General features: G+C 34.4%; 3 protein-coding genes across 3 annotated transcripts; 2 read left to right on the forward strand and 1 right to left on the reverse strand.

The window, feature by feature from the left end:
- Positions 1–547: 547 nt before the first annotated feature.
- Positions 548–5,743, forward strand: LOC112528569 (protein POOR HOMOLOGOUS SYNAPSIS 1). Its single transcript, XM_025139591.1, has 9 exons — positions 548–811; positions 1,757–1,873; positions 2,788–2,853; positions 2,929–3,032; positions 3,105–3,157; positions 3,515–3,733; positions 5,136–5,185; positions 5,290–5,317; positions 5,688–5,743. The coding sequence occupies exons 1-9, from the start codon at positions 548–550 to the stop codon at positions 5,741–5,743; spliced, it is 957 nt and encodes a 318-aa protein (XP_024995359.1).
- Positions 5,744–11,293: 5,550 nt separating this feature from the next.
- On the forward strand, positions 11,294–13,881 carry LOC112528343 (lysM domain receptor-like kinase 3). The gene is made up of 9 exons (XM_025139353.1): positions 11,294–11,405; positions 11,568–11,698; positions 11,805–11,894; positions 11,970–12,075; positions 12,218–12,369; positions 12,569–12,666; positions 12,777–12,915; positions 13,240–13,338; positions 13,671–13,881. Exons 1-9 carry the CDS (start codon positions 11,345–11,347, stop codon positions 13,833–13,835), a joined length of 1,041 nt encoding a protein of 346 aa, XP_024995121.1. The 5' UTR covers positions 11,294–11,344; the 3' UTR covers positions 13,836–13,881.
- A 1,921-nt stretch (positions 13,882–15,802) lies between these two features.
- Positions 15,803–18,720, reverse strand: LOC112527541 (lipase-like). The gene is made up of 8 exons (XM_025138242.1): positions 18,255–18,720; positions 18,055–18,149; positions 17,856–17,959; positions 17,589–17,689; positions 17,365–17,468; positions 16,547–16,984; positions 16,340–16,471; positions 15,803–16,216 (listed from the first exon to the last, which is right to left on the reverse strand). Exons 1-8 carry the CDS (start codon positions 18,495–18,497, stop codon positions 16,063–16,065), a joined length of 1,371 nt encoding a protein of 456 aa, XP_024994010.1. The 5' UTR covers positions 18,498–18,720; the 3' UTR covers positions 15,803–16,062.
- Between the last annotated feature and the right edge of the window lie 4,819 nt (positions 18,721–23,539).

The raw sequence follows: 23,539 nt of genomic DNA on the forward strand, positions 1-23,539 counted from the left end.
ATGAAATAACTCAATCTGAAGCAACTCGATGTTTAATTGAGTTGTAAAAATTTCAAACTGTAGATATTGAGTTGATATTAGGTTACTATTATTTGAACTCAACACAACCCAATGAATCCAATATCCTTTTATTTATTGGATTTAATATGATTGTTGAAAATATATTAATATATACATTAGACAATTATACTATCACGTACGCTCTTCATATACATATATTTTCAATATATTTATATATCTATATAACTCATTCATATATATGTTCGATAACTATGAACATATATATGTAAATTGAGAAAATTAACTGAATACGATATAAATAGAAAATATGGATAAATTGAATCAAAAAGAAATATAAAATTATAAATAAAATTAAATTCCAAACCTTTCAAAATTTATAACATGCAAACCAAACCACACCTCGCCTTTTCTAAAAGTTGTTTTGACGAATTCAAAAATCGTGTTAAGCGCGTGACCCGTAGAAAGAAAAGGAAAAATGGCGGGATCTCATCCAACCAACGGAAGTGAAGACGAGCAGGAAGAAAGTATGATGGTGACGACCACCACCGCCACTGCCGGAGACCATTGGGAAGTTCAGTACGCTAGATTCTTCTACTGTCCTTCTCTCTCCTCATCCGCCGGCACCGGTGGTCATCATCCCTCTCTCATCCCCCTTGTCAGAAAGCCCAAAGGCTTATGGATTTCTTCTTTCACTTCTTTACCCTGCCTCAAACTAATAACCACCACAACCGACGACTCTCATGATTCTCGCTCCATTATCCTCACCGTTGATCTCGTCGACAAAGTCGTCGTGAGTTATCATCTTCATATAGATCTTTTACTATTTTGTTCGTTAACTGATTTAGTTTCATTACACGCCTTATTTGTGTCATTTAACATTAATTCAGACTGACGGTGATTCTTCTGCAATCGTTACACATTTGATCACAAATCCAAACGCTTTCCAACACCATTGAGCCATCAATCGTATAAATATCATCTCTATTTTGTTGTTAGTTGGTTTTATAGAATTGTAAACGAAGTAACTGTTTGATGTACCCTATTTGTGTGGTATGTTTAAAATAAGATACGATCATGAATTCTCTGTAGGCCAACTCTTAGATTCCATTGCTTGTAAGACCATAGAGGCATAAAAAGGATCTTATAGTGTCGGTTTAAATTTAATCATGAACAGGATTCACGTATGGCGATCTAGTTCCAAGTCAAGTCCAATCACTTCTTTTTGTGGTTTATGGAAGCACCGAAGCAGGGTGCCTTCCAGAAAAGGTACCAAACAATGGTTATGTAACGGATCACACACACAATTTTGTGGTTTTGTAAATAATAGTGTTTGCTTTACGATATTTTCAAATGATTGTGTACAATATCCATGGTTTTCGTCCCTGCCTTTTGGTTTTTCAGCTTTTCATGATGTACATTTTGATCGGGAAACATTCTAGTGATGCCCTAAAGTGATCTATTTGCAGCATACATATCAGTTCTATACATATTTTAGAAGTAGAGAGATAAAGAGAGAGGAATGATTTGATGCAAGGCATTGCAGACCTTGCATCTGTTTTAACGTTCTCTGTGTTGCACCCATGCATTGTTTTGGTTTACATGTTCCCTTTATTTTAATTGTTCATTCTTCTTGTGCTTATGTTGTTAACCATTATGACTCTCTAATCTGTTTATTTTGCATCTTTCTTATAATTTAGTATGAATTTAACAGAACTTGGGTACTGAATCATTTCAGGAAGAGCATTACATTTCAAAGCTACATTTCACCTGGCCTCAGACCTCATGTTTGTCTGGATACCCTCCTAGGGGCAGCAAAACAGTATTCATGAGTTATAAAGATCACATAGGCCAGGCAAGGCGCTTAAATATGCTCCTTCTGTTTATATTTGCCTACTTCCCCTTGTCCTTGTCTATCGTGTCCTTGATGGACATTATTCTTCTATTCATTTTCTTGGTTAGTGGGCCATGAATTTTTTTAGGGAAAGTGTTGAACTCTTTCATCATAAATCATTTCCCTTTATCTTAATTGAAGATGTGTAATTACTGTAATTCTAGAGATCATAAGACATGGTCTTCACTGTCAAAGCATTGACCTTATGGAATCTGTCTACGATACGATACATCAAACGTGGTTGGTGACAATAATTATATCCTCATATCGATTTTAAAATACTTGTCGTTCATGTTACTGTGACACCACATGATGACAAGGTATACGACAAGTTGGTTTCACTCCACTCTGTCCAAAAGTAGTTCTTACTTAAGATGTTTCATCCATTCTAAGGTTAGTCTCATGGAATACTTCTTCAAAGCCAGGGTAGCCTAAAATTTGTTGTGCAAACTCAAGCGTATAGAACATTGCTCAAGGACTTGGTCAACAACTGGAGAAGTTTTGCCCTGATACTATGTTTCTGCTCAAACTTTTGTGTGTTCATTCAACACGAGGACTCTTTTGTAGTCACTAGGTCAACAAGTTGATGTGTTCACTTAACACTGTGTCTGATCAAGTTCCATGTCTATAGAACATGAGATTTCATCTATAATCTTGATCACCTTATAATTAGACAACTAGTGCATATGTTAGGTATAGCAACAAGAACGCAGTTTTCTGAACCTGAGTTGATATCTGCATGTCATTAGTAACAGGAAAATGGATCGATTGTAGCGATTTCACTTATATTTGGACTACTGATCACATTTATTACTCATTGGTGAATACACTCATGCTACAATCTAAGATCAGATAAGTCAATTTCTTGTCTGCAGATCCAAAAGTTTGCTGTGCGATTTCACACAATTGATGAGGCTTTGAGATTTATAAATTCTTTGAAGGTTCAAGACTTCCCCCTTCTACTCTCATCTCCTTGTCGGTGTGCTAAAAGTGTAATTTTATCTTCTCTTCTATAGGAAATCTTTGGACAAAAAAGGATTGATGGGTCTATCTCTGGCATCTCTAAATCCAAATCATCATCTCAATCTCAGTTCTTCTCTTCCCCTCAACCCTTAAATAGGTGGGAGAGAAATTATGCTCAACTCACTTGCATTCTTTAAGGAGTGATTTGATATTTTGAACAAATTTACAGGGGTTTTGTTGCCAGCTTACCACCCTTCCTGTCAAAATGCCAGAAAAAACATCGTTTTTGGAAGAATGAGCAGTTTCAAACAAATCATGTGAACATAAATGCAAATAACAAACCAATTTTACTTGGCACCTTTTGTCCAAAATCGCTCGTTATTGCAAAGTAATGCTTCTTTGTATTTCAGCAAGAACACCAACAGTGATTGTTCACAGGGTAGGGTTTGCAAAATCAATCCCTCGTTCTTTAAATAACTGAATTTCTTTTTACAGAATGACAGAGGACTGGGACCCAATAAGCTCTTCCGCCGACAACTCGCAACCCATGTATAGGTGGGACAGAATATAATAACTCATCTGCAAGTCTGCAACTACATTTTCTAGAAACTAGGGCAAAAACTTCGCAAATCAGCTGAGATTTAACTTGTTTGGGCAGACCAACTCAGGACTGGAGTCCAATAGCATCTCCTGCTGATGCTTATATCCAACCAGTTCACCCAAGTGAGAACCACGACACCAGCCAAAACTCAAATCCCCTGAAAGCCACACTTGATCAAGATGTTCAAGAAAAGCTCTCAGCCTTTCCTCCTAGTTTCTCATCATTATTGATGAACTGCTTTCCTGCGGCTGAACAAGGTAAATTTCTTTATCTTTTTTAAGTAGATAACATTTATATACGGGGCAAAATGCACAAAATAACAATCTACTTTCATAAATTTCTTTATTATAATATTGTACTTTCAGTTTTTTTTATTACAACAATGTATTTTCAAACTATCTTTTATTAGGACGTTGTACTTTAAAAAATTTACCCATTATAGCATTGGGTAACTTTTTGATTTAAACTTACCCATTATACTAGGTTTCCATGCCACCTCATTGTCCACGTAGGCTGTCCACATGTAATATAGTGGTGTGACTTTCTTACTACATCATTGTATTTTTAAAATTATTTTATTATAGCAATTAGTAGTTCTTATTAAACATTGTATTTTTAATTTTAATATTTAGATATTTTACATGTTATTTAATAAATGTATTAAATGAATTAAAAAAATTCTAAATTATTCATTAATATACCAATATCAATAAAACTAGTAGAACACAACTTATCTCGCTAACATTTTTAAAAAAATATGTGTTTTTTGAAAAAAGAAAAAGAAAAATTGTTCTTTTTTTTACCAAAAAATATTATCTTTTAAAGAATATATTATATTTGTTCAAAAACTTTTTACTTGACGTATAAATATATTAAATTAATTAGACTTTTTTGAATTATTTATTAATATAACAATATTAAAATATTATAGATAACAATTTATTTCGTTAATATTTTAAAGAGTACTTTAAAATATATGTATTTATTTGAACAACATAAACTAGGAAAAGTTACCTTTTTAACAAACAAAATATATCTTGAAAATAATGTTTCATATTTATTTAATAAATATTTAATCTAAGAATATTTAATTTGAATGCAACTTAATAAGAAAAAGTAAAAAAAATTAAATGTTTTTTTTATATCATAGCAATGAAAAATGAAAATTACTAATAATAATTTGAAATAGGTTTTTATTTTAATTTTAGTTAAGTCATCAAAATGATGTGGCATCCACATCACCTCATTAAAGCCACACAAGCAAAAAAGTCAAAGGGTTAACCGGTTTAAAAGGTAACAGGTTACCTATTGCTATTATGGGTAGATTTTTTAAAGTACAATGCCTTAATAAAAAATAATTTGAAAGTACATTGCTGTAATAAAGAAAAACAAAAATAAAATGCTATAATAAAAAAATTTATGAAAGTAAGTTGCTATTTTATGCATTTAACCCTTATATATATATATGGCAAATACTTGAGCACTCCTCACCTTTGTCTACCTCGTGGGAAGTTGGGCTCTATCGGCAATCCGGTTACCACAGGGCCAATGACCCTTTGGTCTGATTTCTTTATTTGTTCCACTTATTCCTCTTTTTTGAGGTGGAAGAACCTGTATTTTACCATGAAATGAACCTGAACTTGTATTTTACCATGACAGCAACACAGCCAACAGTTCCAGACGAAGTCGGTCTCAAAAGGGAAATCATGGTATTTCATAGCATTGAATCTTTTCATGTTATATACTGCATATGTCTGGTTTTGTCTCATATCGTAACTGAAGATGCAATGACAAACTCAATTTTGTTCCACAGAAATATTTGGAAGACTCTTCCTTCCAAGGTATATGCTGTTCTTGATACTGTTGTTAGCCCATGCCAGTTCTTTAAATAATTTGCATCAATATCCTAAAGTTCATAATCATACTCCTCTCTCCTAACCATAAGTATTGCAAATAATCAACCATATACTTATTTAACTATTACTTCTTCTGTCCCAAGATAAATGTTCACACAGAAAAAGGCACACAGTTTCATAAATAACTATTATATGTTTTAATTAACTATATAACAATTTTATCCGTAATAAGAGAGGAGGTAATGAATTTCTCTGTAGCATAATTGATCTTAACATGCTGCTCAAATATTGTTCTTGTTTCAAAACATTTTGCTATTGAAAAGCTAAGTTGTAATTTTGTTTCTGGTACTAACAGACATGCTGAGCAAGGTACAGAAGGTCATAAGTGAATTTGGAGACGATCTGTTGTAACCATTCCGTAGATTTCCATGCAAAACCACAGCCTCATCGATAAGTGCTGTTCATATGCATTTCTTTTCCTTCTGCATTATGATTAGCCACAGTTTACACTTAACTATATTAGATAGAAAAAATCTCTTTCTAGGCATCATAGCAGCTGAAGCCTTTTCATCGTTCCTTTAGAACACAGGCATTTTTAGATCATTAAATGTAAACCAAAAATGATCAAAAGAGAATTAAAGAAAACCTTTTTTTGGTAGATATGAGTGTTGAGGCTAGTTTGTGCACGTCTCGACTAATCTCATCGGGTTCCTAAAGATAACAGTCAAGAAAATCCCCAGTAGCCCTAAGGAGACTCAAACTGCCGGACTAGTCTTTATTTGCCAGTTTAGATAGCGTTCAAGGTTATTAGAGAAAACTTTATAGGCTTGCGCAGGTGGTTTGGACTTCTTGAGGGTAATCTATAGGTCTGAAGTTTGAATGTTACACTTATGTATTGTTAATTGTCTAATAAAGCACGAATGATACGCCAATAGGATGATATGGTTTTCGAGGACTTAGAAAATTGAAGAATTAAGAACAAACCTCCTAAAGAGACTTGCATAGCATGGCTAACTTGATCATGGAATCTACTGCGAACATTTCAAATCACAAGCGTCGGTTACCAACCAGTTTCTCAAACATAGGTTACTTTACCAACGTGTCGATTAGTTTTTAGTAAATGCTTACATAAAGCCACATCCATCTTGTGCTCTTTCAAACTCAATACTACCTTTACCATGCTCCTTTGATGTCATCCACAAGTTCTGTTGTTTTTGGGTTTTAAAAACTAATGGCTAAAAACCACGATATAAAGACTACTATTTATTGCTTCATGGTGAAGCTCTCTGTGTCCTTAGAGCAATTCTGACTCCACCGTAGCATAAACAACATTCTACGGGTTCTTGACGAATTGCTTCTCAATATACAATGAAACTTCGTGCATAGTTCAACTATCAACACCACAGGAGTAGCAATAATTCTTTTGGGTTCACAAGGATTTCTAGTGACAAAAGAATTTGTGTTTCTATAGCAACACAACTCCTAGCAAATCTGGTAGAAGAGAGAGATTTTTGGTGTCAAATGCATGTGTATATATAGGCATTAGTGACAGCCTTGTAAGCGTCATTGTTGGCTGTAGTTGCGACACCTGTCACCAGATGATGTTCCAAAGCGTTGCGTCTGGTCGAATATGTGCCTTTTGAACCAACCGGCGCTAATGTTGACGTTAAACACTTGGCAGACTAATGAATATCAATCATCGCGGCTGTTCATCTTGCTACACCTGATCTGTATCATCACTAGAGTGTAGGCATAGGAATGGGGGCGGGGACCCCAATCCCCATGGAACCCATCCCTGATCCCAATCTTCATCCCCGTCTAGTTCCCATCGGGGAATAAGATTACATTCTCATCTCCGTCCCGAACGGGAAATGGGGATCCCTAACGGGGAATCAGGGATCTTTTTTCCTGTAAATATAAGATATTTTAAATCAAATGTATGAAACACCATATTCGATCAATAATGATCTATTTTTAAATCTCACATATTTTCAAAATCTTCTTTTATAGAGTATCAAGTATTCATATTTAAACAAAATCACATCATACGTAAATGTTTGATCAAACGTTTTCGGTTTTCAACGTTTTTTATCTAAAAGAAAGTAAGACAACTCGGAAAAAATGTATATAGGAAGAAATGTCAAAATACTATTTCTAAATCTAAAAGATATTAAATTTAAATTTTTATAAATAATATATTTAATAATGACTATATATAATATTCCCGGTTTTTAACTTTTGGAGATCCTCGTCTCTGTCGGGATGGGTCTCATTCCTATGCCTACTAGAATGCCCTTATCATACCTGTTGCACAACCATCATAAGAGAGATATAAATCGACAAATCGTGTGTCCCAAAGATGGGTGGATGATGTTGGGAGTTGAATTCCAGACCTTTTAATGTTATACAAAGATGCTCATCTCCTTATTCAGTAGGTTAAAGCCCCCAAGGACCGGTTCCTATCTTATTTGACTAGGATGTGGCTTCTGAATCTTGCCATTAAAACAGGCTGACGCCTCATTCATACCTTTGTCAGAACATGTGGAAATTTCATATTATTTTTCAAAAGAGCCCTTAGGAGGAAGGAAAGGTTCCAATCCAATATATATACATATGAAATGGTCAAAGCCTAGCCGGGACTCTAATACTATTTTGTTTTTTTGGGCCTTTTATGCAGTTCTTCTTCATACCTCTCACTTTTTGCGGTTTGTTGTCAACCAATTATTCCAATTCCAAGGTCAAGCGTAGAGTAGATTGGAGAGGGGGATGCAGCATATTTAATGTTTGGTGTAGGGGTGTAAACGATTCTAGTTTTTTAATGTGCTATTCAAGTCGATCTCAAACATAAAATAAAATCTGTTTAATATTAACAAGCGAAGCTTCATTACAACAATGTTCGACTCGGCTCGTATGAGAAACTCGATTAAATTTTTTGAGTCGAGCCGTTCCATTCGAGCATACATTTTTCTGAGCCAATCATGCTCATACATCCATAAATCATACAATAAGAATATATTGTCGAGCTTAAACCAATAAATGAGTTAATCAATTGTGAGTTCGAGCCCCTTAGACGAGCATCGAGCTCGATAATTCAAAAAATATTATCAAGCTCGATCCCTACTTTGTAAAAGTTATTGAAGCTCAAGCTTGAACTTTTCGAGCCGAAATCAATAATCAACTGGTCGACTCAACTTGGGTAGTTTATACCCCTAGTTTGGTGTCCCCTTCCCCACCCACACCCACACCCACACCCACACCCACCCCTTCTAATTTGGTGTCCCCAAGCAAAATAGAGTGAGAAATCACAAATTGAGAATTATCAGTTTCAGGTTTACAAGAGAAAATGAACGATACAAAAATACCAAGTGGTAAGGGAATGAATTTCCTAAACCCAACCTTCTTGCTTGTAGGTTTGAAGGATTGCGAAATTCTTGGATTTCATTTCCCTTTAAAAAAAACCTATAACACGTATTCCTTCATTCTCGTATTCATCAACCAAACTCCAATTTCTGGCCTTGCACCGACCATCCAATGGACGACGGACTAAACGGTCACACCTTGAAATACTTTGATCAAACATTGTTAGTATCGTATTCGATGTCAATTTTTGTTTTAGTTCAAATTTACACAACCATGCATTCATATCCTCTAAATCCAGACGGTAAAAGATCCGGATATCATGCTTACTATTAAAAAAATAAAAACAAAGGAGACGTTAACACTAACGTGTCAAAGTCAACATGGAATAGTGGCATATATTATATTCTCTCCATATATATCGTACCTTTTTAATGCACGAAATGGAGTTTGACATCTGATCTGAGCCTACAAAGGGGTGTGTGTGTGTGTGTATATACATATATATATATATATAGCATTGTTAAGTAAGCATAACTGATAGTGATAGGTTGTAATTGCCGGCCGAATGAATCTTTGGTATCTTCTCCTTGTTCAAAATCGATTTTAAGTTGACTTTATTTGTCATTTATCAACCAACTTAAAATCTCATGATGACTCAATTGCAGGTGACAAAAATTGAGTTTTTAGGACTTCTAAATAAATTATTATAAATCAAAACTAAACAAACCCAATACATCTCATACAGATGTGGATTCTGTGAAAACTAGGATGTATGCATACCTTGCGTTTAGGTTGTTTTAATGAAAACCCTTGGTAAAGAGGGTGCAACAGGAGGATTTCTTAGGGGTCACCCATCCTAGTACAACTCTTATCCAATCACGTTTAATAGACCATACGTTATACGTTATAAATGGGTGAACCGTGAACGATCAAACACATACTTGCAACCCCTTTGTTCTAGCATAATGTCAAAAACTCCACCTATGAAGATAAAAACAACGTACAGCTACTAGGATCTGAACGATACATGATTAACAGAAGACAGCGACAAAATCCATGCCAAAAACTCATATTGTCCGCCCTATTAGATCCAAAAAACCATGACCATGATTCACAAATATATTAACCTTAAATTGTAAACATCGGCAAAGCGGACTTAACAAAAGCGTGGTTTGGTTACTGCTGCAAGACTACAAAAACTTCAGAGAACACAAACACAAAAGATCTGCAGTTGCATTAACTAACAAACACATGGTGACAAACAGAAATGATACTAACCTCCAAATTCCTTCTACTGTATTGCCTCTGCCTCTTTTCTTGCAGACTGAAGAGCATTACGCCACAATCTATGGCTTCTCGGAATTGGGTTTTTTTGCTCCTTGTTTTTTTGATCCACGGGATCCTCGCTCTTCCTGAGAGTCAACCAACACAGATCCCTTTCTCTTGCTATAAGCTATCTAATCCCTGCAACTCTATACTCTATCAACACAATGATCTCACCGAAAATAATATTTCTTCACTTTACTCGGTGGACGCATCTCAAATTCAAACAATTGGCGATGGAGACAACCAAGATCACCTTATAACAGTGCCTTGTTCTTGTCAGAATGTGAACAACACGGTTGCATACTTCTATAATGTGATCTATTCAGTAAAACCAGATGATACATTCTTGAATGTTTCTGATCAGTTGTATAGTGGTCAAGCTTGGGAGATTGGAGATGAAGGTGGAGACTTTAAAGCTAACGAGAGTGTCACTTTGCACCTATTGTGTGGGTGTACGGAAACAGATTCTAAGATTATGGTGACATATACGGTTCAGCAGCACGATATACTTATAGATATTGCTAATCGGCTCTCTGCTGAAGTGGATGAGATACAGCATGCAAACAGCGTTTTGCTTCGGGAACCAGGATTCATAAAGCCCGGTTGGGTCTTGTTTGTTCCTATGTATAAGAACGGAATTCCACCACCACCATCTAAGAAAAGTAAGTTTCTTTTATCTAGTTAAGGTAATGAAACTGCATTCGCACTCTGCATCTATTAGATGTATCCTTAATGTTTGTACAGGTTATATAAGCATATCATGTGCAGACACTCGTTCATTTGGCTTCCTATTGATCTGTTAATATCTTCATGTACTTTTGCATTAAATCCGACACTCAGGGCCTGTTTGGTTGGTTTTCCATTAAATCCTGTATGGATAAAGTTGTCTTTTGTTTAGGAGGGGTTTTTTTCATAGATGGAAGGAGCATGCTTTTAATTGGGAGGAGCAGGATTGGGAAAAACTTGGCTTTCTGCATAAAGCTCCCTCTTAGAAGCTTACTGAATAAGCCACTTTCTATATCATTAAGCCACTATCAAGTATCAAACAGTTATTTATAGCTGACTGAATAAGCTCCAAGTCCCATTAAGCTGCTAATGAGCAGGCCTTTAATGTCATAGCTAAGAAAGAGAAACTAAGAACATGATGGAAGGACAAACGATAACTAAGTTTACTCGTGGTTTTCAGGAAATCACAAGTGGGTGATTGTATTTAGCGTACTCCTAGCAGTCATCGCACTTTTATTATGCATGTCAATCTTAATGTTCATGAAGAGGAAAAGATCCCAAGAACACGACAAGGAAAATGCAAAGGTTGTATCTAAAACTATGAGTTTTCATAGATCAGCTTCCTGGAAGACTCGATACCTGGGTAAAGAAAATATGGAAGGTCAGATCATCAGTCCAGCTCCCTATTTATAGTTATTCCCCTCCCCCCCAGGCTCTTATCCTTCGGATAAGATACTTAGATTATAATACTGGAAGCACTCTAAACCTAAAGGGTCAGCGTTTGGAATTGAATCGTGTGTAAACATATATTCAGATATCACAGGTTTTGACACAGAAAGACCATTGGTATATGATCTTGATGAGATAGCAGAGGCTACAAACAATTTCGATGATACTAGGAAAATTGGAGAGGGTGGATATGGGAGTGTATATTTCGGCGTTTTGGGAGGAAAGGTGCTAAAAGTCTCTTTTAAGATTTCTGTTTAAACATGTGCTTGCTTGCTTCATTTCTCCAGAAAACATCCAATGCTCAAATTCACTATTGATTTCATGCTTTTAGGAGGTAGCTGTAAAGAAAATGAGATCCAACAAGTCAAAAGAATTTCTGGCAGAACTCAAAGTATTGTGTAAAATTCATCATATCAATGTGGTAGGTCATAATCTACCCCTGTACTGGATAATTCTAGCTTCACATGATTTCTTGATGACCAGAATTTGATACCAGGTGGAGCTATTGGGATTTGCCAGTGGAGATGATCATTTCTACTTGGTTTATGAGTTCATTTCATATGGATCTTTAAGTGAGCATCTTCATGACCCTTTACTCAAAGGTACTAACTTTGCTGAATATCAGTTTGGTTCTACCAAGAGTCTATAAGATAACTAGAAAGTAACCAACTAATGTCAAAAGAAAGATATAAGACATGGGGTACCAGTGCAAGAAAAGCCATTACTGATAAGAAGATAAATCAGGTCACCAGCCACTCTCTTGGACTGCAAGAGCACAAATCGCGTTGGATACTGCAAAGGGTATCGAGTATATTCATGATCACACAAAGGAACGATATGTACACCGAGATATAAAGACAAGTAATATTCTACTCGACAACGGGCTGCGAGCAAAGGTACCGACTAAAATACAGTATTTTTTTGTCTCACAGTTTCTTTAATGAGAACATCATCAATTACATCATCTATGTGTGGAGTTTTTTAGCTCCATTTAAAGTTCTTTACTTATTCCTATCAACAACAGACTTCCTTTTCATTATCTGAAAGCAATAAACAAATTGTAGTGAGATTGACCTTAAGAGAAATGCCCACAAGGTTGCAGATTTTGGTTTGGCAAAACTTGTTGGACGAACAAACGATGACGACTTCATAGCAACTCGTCTTGTTGGAACACCGGGATATCTGCCTCCAGAGTGAGTTTCTAAACCCTTCATGTTAGATAACGGTCGTACAAGTTTTTTGCTGAAACTTGTTTAACTCTAAGATTTCGGTCTACATCCTACAATCCCCACCCCTTCAACAGGTCTGTCAAAGAATTGCATGTAACAACAAAAACCGATGTTTTTGCATTTGGGGTGGTTCTAGCAGAGCTTATAACTGGAAAGCGTGCACTCATGCGTGACAATCAAGAGCCCAATAAGATGAAATCACTCATAACAGTTGTAAGTTTATACGGTGAATACTTGCAATCGCATTGTCATGATTGTTGGCAAGATAAGTTAATCATAACTACTCTCTAAGTGATGATTTTCACTTTAACTGAACTTATTCTAAATCTAGTTGCTAGATCAGAATGTGAGGGTTCTGAATATATTACAAAATATGTGGAAAAGGTCACTGAGATACATATATAACATAAGGAACAGATTCACTTCTTTTCACACCACCAGTCCACCACTGAAAACATGGTGCTCCGTGCTCATCCTATACATGTTAACCAATCTTAACAGTGATCTAACCAAAGTTTTATGCAATCACATGCCCAGATAACTAGAGTATTTGAAGACAGTGATCCAGAAGGTGCATTAGTATCCATTAGAGACGGTAGCCTCAGGGACAGTTATCCCATGGATGATTTATACAAGGTTAGTCTTATTACTTGTTACTCTACACGGACATCTACAGGTCTAATATTTCTAGTGCTGAATGTGTTCATGTAACTTGTTGAGTGTCTCTGAACTGAACTGGAAAAAAAAAAGGAACCATCTGAACCTTACCGCATGTGTTAGTCTAATTACAATGCTAATTTCTCAGCTACATCTGTTCAATCTGACTTTACTCCTTAGGGTAGAGGAAAGGCGTACATGCATCCTTCCCCCCCCCCCCCCMCCCCCCCAAAAAAAGACCCTGCTCTGTGTGGGATTTACTTGGTTCTGTCTAGTTTGATTTGGTTTATTTGTTCAATCCATCTTTGCAGATGGCTGAAGTTTCGTATTGGTGCCTAAGTGAAGATCCAGTTAACAGACCAGAAGTAGGAGAGATAGTGGAGTGTTTAGCTCGAATTCTGATGTCCTCAGTTGAATGGGAAGCATCACTGGGAGGGAGTAGCCAAGTTTTTAGTGGTGTATTCGATGGGCGATGAAAACCTGGATATTAGTTGATTGCAGTTATAAATAGACATGGTCCTCAAGCCGAAAGACGAAATTATTAAGAAGTGATATTGTCATTGATTTTTCTTTTATGTGCATGAGCTATCCTGTTGGCTCATATGAACTATGAAGGACTCCTTGGGAAATGAAAATTTAAACAACTTTCATTTTGACATATCTTCTACTATGTGCAATGTTACTTTTACAAGTTAAAGACCAATCTACCCTTATGTATCAAAGTTGATGTGGTGTGCAGATCACATTAGCATCCTCATTTGTAGTTAAACGTGTCTTTGCAAAACTTTCTTATCAAGGTGTATCTTAGATATTTAAATAATAAAAAAGATAATTAAACCATGTGCAAAAATAAATGTTGCATTTGTTTTTAACAAAAGGGGAAATATATTGATTTACAAGTAAAAACCATAAGGTATTTTTCCTAGTTTTTGAGTTTCGAACAGAAGACACGTTAGATTTTTTTCTTTACCAAAAAATTAGGTTATCTGTTATGTTCTCTCTCTTTATCTGTTGTTATTATTAGGCTTAGGTCATGAACCATTTGGTCATTGTATTCCTATTAGGTGCAATTGGCTCGTTTGACCTACTTACCAGACCTAAAGTTTGTTTGGTTATACGAAAATGGTGTTCTACATGGACCCATGCACTAGTTGGATAATGTTCCTTTAGATTATTGATTAAGATGCTTTTAATGTCTGCTAAAGATGAACTCTTGTACCATTTAATTTTTATCAGTGAAAATATTGGCCAGACTACATCCCATGGTTCTTCTCCCGTTGATGCTTTTAATGTCTGCCAAAGTTTTTATCAGTGTACATTTATAATTTGTGCATGGAGAGAAAAGGATTTGTAACTCGTGAATCTGCTGCTCTATTTGTGTTAAGACTTCCCGTTTTTGCTAAATAGTCGATGTCAAATAATATGTAACCACATCAGACTTCATATATAAGTATAACAATGAAATTACAAAATTCAAGTGTCAAGTGTCAAATTCATGATCAAAATTAGTGTTGGATTTTAATCTGACTGAAAAATAATTACAATCCTCTCGTTCCCCTAACAAGTAGATGGTTTGATAAAAATCTCCTTTAAGAAATTACAAACAAACATGGCGCTAATCATTCAATCAAGTGATTATAAGCAATGTATCAAGTTATTAACATCAAAAGTTACAAAACTGGAAATCATAATAAGAAGAAGATGACGAGTAACCTGAAAATCGTAGCAGCGGGCCAAGTAGCGGCTGATCTCGGAAGGTTTTCGCCATTTCTAGGGTTCATGTGCAATTTTTTATTTGACTATTCCACATTCTGGATCCTTGATCCGTGAGTGTATTCAACTGGCCATTGACAAACTATTAGCATGATTATAAACAAGACATCAAGTTACGATCATCTACCACTAAACCAGGAAACCATAACGAGGAATTTAAACCATAAGGCCTCTTGTCAAAAGTAGGAGGTAAAAATAAAAATTCCCTTTTGGGGCCACGGTTCAAATACGTTGACTCTTTAAAGCAGGTGGTCGGTCCGAATAGCGAATTGGGGGTTTAAACGGGAACATATTTATATTTATTTTAAGAAAACATAAAACACTCATGTCATAATACACGTAAGGAGACATGGTGGTGTGCGGGTGATTTGGTCTGCGATCTAGGTCATGGCAACGGTCGTCCTACATGCGATTGAATTTAGTAAAAAGATGTTCTCACATTTTTGTAAAATAAAGGTATTCTCGTTTAAACTTTTCCCCTTTTAAATACTATATGAAATGTTATTACGTGGATATTTTACGCTATAATTTGAATAATAACATATCAATCGATCATAGACGACAATCACATTCCTTTCGTGCTAAATCAAGAACGAGTACGAGTTTTTGGGATAACAGTTATTAACGATGTTTGATTTGATGCAATTGAATCGAGGATTACCAGATTTTGGGTGATGAAACATTCGTCAACAAAATCGAAGAAAATGGAACTCATTCCCATACAACGATTACATGTTCACCAAAAACATTTGGATTGTATAGAAAGTGGGCGAATACATAGAAATTTCACATAAATCTCGACAAACTAATGGCTGTACAACAGCAATGCGTATCGGCATCTTTCTATCAGCAGGACATCGAGAAAACGAAACTACAAGACATCCCGTTTCGGCGAGCGACTTGCATATGTCAAATGTATAGTTAATCTCGTCATTGAACATGATCCGGCATTGTCGGGATCTTTCTAAAGGCATGTTTCCGACACCGCTCAAAAATACTGTCGTATATCAAATCAAACTGTACTCCTGCTCTTTCGCGATTCACTATGAAAAGAATATGATCGCCCTCCACGATCTTATAATACCTGTAAACAAACAAAATCATTATCTATGGACTATGGTAAACCAAACCAAACCAAACAAACCCTGTATATATATATCTAACTCAAAAGTAGAGTATGTAAACTATTATTAACCGTAAAACATACCAAATGCCCGGTTGCAAGGGGTGGCATTCAGAATCTTCAACCACAAATCGACTAGGGTGTTCAACTGGGAAACGAGGGTGTGTCATAGACAAAGTATTTATCGCGCCATCGTTATCCCACCAATCTTCATCCCTGAAAATCCAATTTACAACATCAAGAAACGAAATTCAGGACAAATGAGACGTGTTTTATTGAATATCGACCGACCTGTATCCCTTGAAAGGGGGAGGGACGTCCGGTTGGTGCCTCCATTGACTCATCTGCAAGACTCTGATGTAAAGTAACGGGTGGATTCCTAGAATATTGGAAGGGAGAGTGAAACCCATGAACTTTCTAGTACGTTTCGTCGCGTAACTAAAGTAGTATGTGCTAGGAAACGTGTTTAGATGGCTGTTGAGACGTAACGATCCCTGGATCGTTAGGTCTGGAAGGATCCAATCACCCGAAGCAAAAGGGCCAGAATTTCCAACAAGACAATCGACAAGTCCCCAGATACCGGCTTTCCTCCATGACATATTGTAATGGTCAAACCCGAAATTGTAGTAATATTTCAGGACAGAAATGTCCAGCCAATCATAAATGATAACTCCTAATCGCAATAACTGGAGAAGGCATATCGATTTCATGGATTTCCCGTCTTCTGGCCTGAAAAAACAGCAAATTTTGATGCATGATTTCTAAATCTGGAGTGATAAGAACAGAATACTAGGTGTTTCATCACTTCTGGCAAACTTTGATGGATGATTTTGAAATCTTGAAGTGAATTAAGCAATAGTTTTGCATCAAGACTAAAGATTTTAAGTTTCATGGGTTTCCCATCTTCTGGGCTGAAATTTTTGCACGACCGGAACAGGGGAGGAAACACGTTACACCACGATTTTGAATCAGAAGAGATGGATGATTTGCAAATCTTGAAGTGAACTGAGAAATTACTTCCGACCAAGAATTAAAGATTTCAAGTTTCAAAGATTTCCATCTTCTGGCCTGAAAATGAGGGTTTTTGAATAAGAAATGATCAAACTTACTGCATTCCATCTAAGTAAGCTCGAGTAGTTCCATTGAACGCGCCAGATAACGATGTTACACTCAAAACCCAGTTTTCAGAAGTGTTTTCGTATCCTTTGAATGCCTGAAAATCATCAAAAGCTCGTGTCTTCAGTAATGCGAACGATTTCGTTTATACCAAGTTCATGTTTCAAATGAGAGCACAACCATATCCACAAAAACGTTACTCGAAACAAAAACTAACCTTATCGGCTAGCATTTGTTGCAGAACCCGTATCACCTGTGCTCCAGCCGAGTGCCCAACGAAGTGAATCGGGTGTTCTTCGTCCCATTGAGGATAATGCCCTAATATATCCAAGTAAACAAAACTACTGTATAAGCCAACTGTTATTGATTTTGGTTGAAAGTTATTGAATCATAACTCAAACCCATAATCCATATCCAATTCTCGAACTCTAAATCGACGATTTTGATTGTTTTGTTATAAACATAGATGACTTTTATAGCTAACCTTTTTCATATATCCTTCCAAACTGAGAATGCCCACAAGCCTTGCTGTGTTCTTCACCATAATCAACTTGTCCACCTTTCAAATAATAAAACAATTCTCTTGCCCTAAAAGAAACCCAATAATCCATAATCAAAACCCAGAAATTGTTCATATACATAACATCATAAAACAGCAACTTGGGGGTAGATTAAGAACAAACCTGTCATAAATGCTGGTTAATGAACCCAAATCAGGCACCAAAACCTTCTCATCCTTCTTCTCTGCCCCAGCAAAATAGGATAATCCACCTAATCTCTGTTAAACAAATCCAAAATCCAATTGTGTTTAGACAAATAACTCCAAAGGAATTGAACACCCATAATGCAAATTTAACCCAAAAATCATCACGAAACTCATTACCCCTTTTCCAAATCCAAAAATTCCATGAACCAACACAATGGGAGGCAGATCATTATCAGAGCTTTCAAACTTTCCATCCGTGATCGATGGTTCAATATTCGACTTGAAAAACAGATCATTCAAAGCCAATGAAAGATCACCGGCCACCGCAGAGCTGAATATGTAGAAGCCATATAACAAATGAACCAAAGAACTGACGAATAATTCAACCAATTGAAGGGCCGCTACGGAAATCCTAAACATCTTCCCTCTGAACGAAACTCAAGAAACAGAGCCTTCTCCTAGGTTGGAATCAAGAAGAAGGCCCTAATTTCTTCAAGAAACTCTAGAGGAGATCTCCAATCCAGAAATTTTGAAAACCCAAATGAGAAAAATGAGTAAATTTTATAGGATTTTGATGGGAATTTGTCTAGAGTATGGTTGGTTTGACAAACGAGAACGTTTTCCACAATTTTCTCATTCTTCAACCCATCTCAAAAAAACTGACAACGCATTACAGAAGGCAGGTTTCCGTTCACTCAATTCAATTTCATATCAAATTTGGTACACAAAGGGTCCACAAAGCCTTTGGTGTGGATTTCTGCCACGTGGATAGAAATACACGTTGATCTGAATGTCATAAAAGTAAGTAAATAACAAATTTAGTGGGTCCCGCATATCTTGGGTAAATCAGATTTTTGGATAAAGTATTTAAACAATTATTATATACTCATAAAAAACGTTTCAAATTTTTATTATTAAATGAATAAAAAAATTAAACTTACATTTAAGTTTTATTTAAATATAATTATTTAAAGAAAATTAAAATAAATTGGTTACCTTTTAAATTTCAAACTTCAAATCCTTGTTTAATGAAAAACTAGCGGTAAATATATTTGGACAAAAGTCATTTAATTTAATATAATAATAGTAAAATAGTATATTTATTTACTATTTTATTAAAACATAATAATTATAATACATGATTAATTTTTATAATTAATAAATATATACCACTTAATTTTCAAATAATGTATTTAATGAAACATCATTAAAATTAAAACAGTAATTTTTAATGGATGAATATTACATTTCAAAACAAATTAAATTATGATAGTTTGATTCTAAAATATAGTATGCATCTGAAAGTAAATTAAATTACACTGCTTTTTCAAGTTAATATATTTGTCCAACAAATGTTTAGTTAATGCATTTTTGAAGTTTAATGTGGGCATCGTTATCTTTTCCTATATGAATATATGTTATTTGGTCTTATGTTATTATCTTGGCACAAAATTATAGTTAAGATTGGTGATAGCCAAACCGGCCCGGCCCGGGACCGACGGTTACAACCAGTTACGCATTTTGACAGTTTTATGGGATCGGGACCGGTTAAGGTCTGGCCCGAAAACCAGGACCGGTTATGACCAGTTACGAGAAACGTCAAGCCCGATTGGGACCGGTTTTTGGCCACCACTAGTTAAGATTACATAAATTTTTGCTAATGAAATTTCATTATGTTAAAGGTTATATGATTATACAAATGTTTTTTTATGTATGTTTTAAGTTTCGTGGACCAAAATTATAATAAAGTAATGCTTTTTTTGTTTTTTGTTTACTAAATTTCATTTTTAATTTAAAAAATTAAATTATTTAAATATATTTACAATTTAAAATCACAAAATAACTAAATTATAAACTTAATACAAAATATTTATATGATTTCTTATCTTAAACTATTAATCTATACATACATAGTTGGGTTCACCGTTCATGTGAGACCAACCTGTTTTCGTGAGACCCGTGATCGTGAGACCAATTTTTTACACTTGAAACTCCACAGTGAAACGTTGTGAAGGTAATTAAAAAATCGGAACATTCACAGCGTTTTGTTTTGAAGTTTTAAGTGTAAAAAAGTGGTCTCACGAAAATAGGTTGGTCTCACGTAATCACAAGGCTCTCTCTCTCTCTCTCTCTCTCTCTCTCTCTCTCTCTCTATATATATATATATATATATATATATATTGGGTACATTCAAGAAAGAACTGACTACTTTATGGTAATTGTGAGATCCAATCTCAACCACAAATCAATATATAAATTAGGAAATTTATAATTTTGGTAATATTGAATTAAAATTTTAATGCAAGAACATTTTAGGTATTTTCTCTTTTCTCTTCTCTCTCCGTCCTCCGGTGATACCACTGTGATACCTAAAAATATTGATTCTGTTAAACAAAAGACATGGTGTGATACTCAAGCATATATAAGATGCATTGTGATACCACTGTGTTACATCTCCGATCGACCACACAAATGACCTTAGTGTGATACCCAAGCACATATATGATGCATTGTGATACCATTGTGGTATCACCGGAGGACGGAGAGAGTAGAGCGAAGAGAGGAGAGTTTTAGAATATCTAAAATGTCTTTGCATTAAAATTTTAATTCAAAATTATAAATTTCCTAATTTATCTATTAATTTATAGTTAAGATTGGATCTCACGGTTACCACAAATTATTCTCATTTGATAGGCCCATATATATATATATATATATATATGTATGTATGTATGTATATATATATATATATATGTATGTATGTATGTATGTATATGTATATGTATATGTATATAAATTCATTAGTAAAAAAATAGAGGTCAACATTTTTTACCTCCACCTCCCAATATAGATGCCAACGTTAATGAATATCATTTTTTTTTTGTGTTTTAGTGTGGGTTGGAGAAGATAACACATCTATTTTTTTATTTTATTTTTTTATTAACTTGGATATCTAATTCGCTATGCGAGCCGATGAAACCCAGGACAACCACGTGCTTTGCAGATAACACCTCTATTTTGATATTTATAATGATTTTTATGGTGAGTTGGAGATGCTCTTAAATGATTATATATTATTTTCTCACTCAGTTCTCATTATATATTATTATTTTATTTAAATTAACTAAACTAAAATAATCACATTTCAAATTTCAAATCCTTGTTCAATGAATCAAGGCTAGTGGTAACTATATTAAATGGTTACATAGTTTTCTTGTGAACCAAAACAAGTTGTTCACTAGTTAAAAAGGAGTATGAACTACCATATTCGTATATCGACTAATTTCATGGGACACTGAAGTTAATAGTTAGAAAAATTAAACCTTATAGTTGCCCCAAGAGGACTTGAGTTGATGACCTTTACGAGCAAATCCAATATCTTACCAGTTGAGCTATCATTAAATGTTATATGTATACATCCCATCTTATCGTTAAATAAAGGAAACGCACCTGCACCAATACCAAACTGAAATAACATTTAATTCTCCTAATACCTATAAACCAGCTAAAACTACCATCAGTTGTCATTATGCACCTTTCAACATTCCAAACTGTCAGCTAAACATCGCTCACAACCTATAAATAGAAAGGTAACTCAACTGATAACGAAACATGTGGTATTCAATGTTTTGAATCTGATTTCACATGCTCACAAATAAACCTAGGTGATAAGGAGGGGTTGGCAAATCCTCCAACTTTTATAAGTTATGATATATATATATATATATATATATATATATATATATTTAGGGATTAACGAGGACAAATAATTGATGGGAAAACCTAAAAATGGTGATGAAATTGATAAAAAAGCAAAAAAGGAGGGGTGAATTTGAAAAGTAACGAAAACGTCGAAACAAAAACGCTGGATGTGAGCTGGATGATTCATACCTTATCCAATCAACTCCTAACGGCCCACTCTCACTTCTTAATTAACGGGAACCTTGTCTATTTTAATTTTAACCAAAATAATAACCTTTAATAAAATAAACAAATTAATCGATCATGTCAAATTATTTTTATTTTGAAATATTAAAAGGTTACCTTTTATTTTTGATAAAAATGGGGTTTGATTTTTTTTTAATCATAAGTGTCGGAGATAACCTTTGTATAACTTAGATAATTTAAGAGACCCTAAAAAAGTCAGAAAAATTTCTAATAGCATTGCAGAACTCGAACCGATGTCATTGGATGAAAATCCTTAAAAGCTCAAATCTTATTGTCAATTGAACTAATTTCACAAAGTTAAAATTAGGAAAGATTTTGGGAATTTTAAACAAGTTTTTTATTCCATCAGTTTTTCTAAAAATCTCTTTAAAAAATGAAAGCAGGAGGTAAAATGTAAAATTCTTCAAATTTGAAAAACTCCATAAAACATGATTGCCACAAAAAAGAAATACGTGTTTTCTAATTAAATGTTTAAATTAGAAAATAATATTTTTATTAAATATATAAAATATTATAATAATATAATCAATGATTTAATCTTTACAATAAAAAATATTTTTAAATAGTTCATTTTAAAATTATTTTGAAAAATTGATTGGAGATGTTCGTAGATAAACAAATATTTTGTTAAAAACAAATTTTATTAAAAAAGAAAGAAAAACGAAAAACACATTGAAGCGATCTACGAGAAAAGGAAAACCGTTCAAGAGCCATTAAAACCCGAAACAAAAGAAAAACAGAAAAAAAAAAAAATTAGAACTAAGGGGCCCGTTTACTTAAATGCTTACCCAGTAAGTGTTTAATATTATGAATCAACAATATAATTTATTTTATCGAATAAAATTGTAGTACATCAAAGTGATATTGTATGCAACAATCTATCCGATAAACACTTACGCGGATAAAAGTCGTTACTCTTACACTTACTGAGTAAAACTCTTCATCTATACATTGCTCTTATAAGATTAGATTTTTGACAAAAAAAAAAGCTTTTAAACAACGATTAAACAGATATATGAAGAGAATCAGAAAATTATTAAAGCTGTAAATTAAATAATAGACATAAATTAAAAGATAATGGTATTGGGAATTGAATACATGTGACGCACATGCAGATACCGCGTTTTGGTTGGTGGTTGAAACTCGAGAGTGGTTTGGATTCTAGATACCTCCTGTGAGGCTGTGATACACAATAATAATTCCTTTCGGCTCACCTAAAATCATTGATATTTTTAATTAATAGATAATCACATATTTAAAATGTTATTATTAATATAAAATTGAAAAAACTTCTGACCCCAATCATATATATCTTATACTAGAAGTGTACTCGCGCAATGCAGCGAGATACATCGTGTTTTTAATATTTCATTTTATTCTTTATCTCAGTCGATGTTATAATATGAATTTATGTGATTTTGAGAAAACGATGATGTTTTTATTTTTGAATAAAATATATGTTTGACGATATCATAAAAATTTGACAAAAATATATCGATATTAGTATCAAATTA

The sequence above is a fragment of the Cynara cardunculus genome (genome assembly GCF_001531365.2).
Source record: "Cynara cardunculus var. scolymus isolate 2C chromosome LG 15, CcrdV1, whole genome shotgun sequence".
NCBI classification, from domain to species: domain Eukaryota; kingdom Viridiplantae; phylum Streptophyta; class Magnoliopsida; order Asterales; family Asteraceae; genus Cynara; species Cynara cardunculus.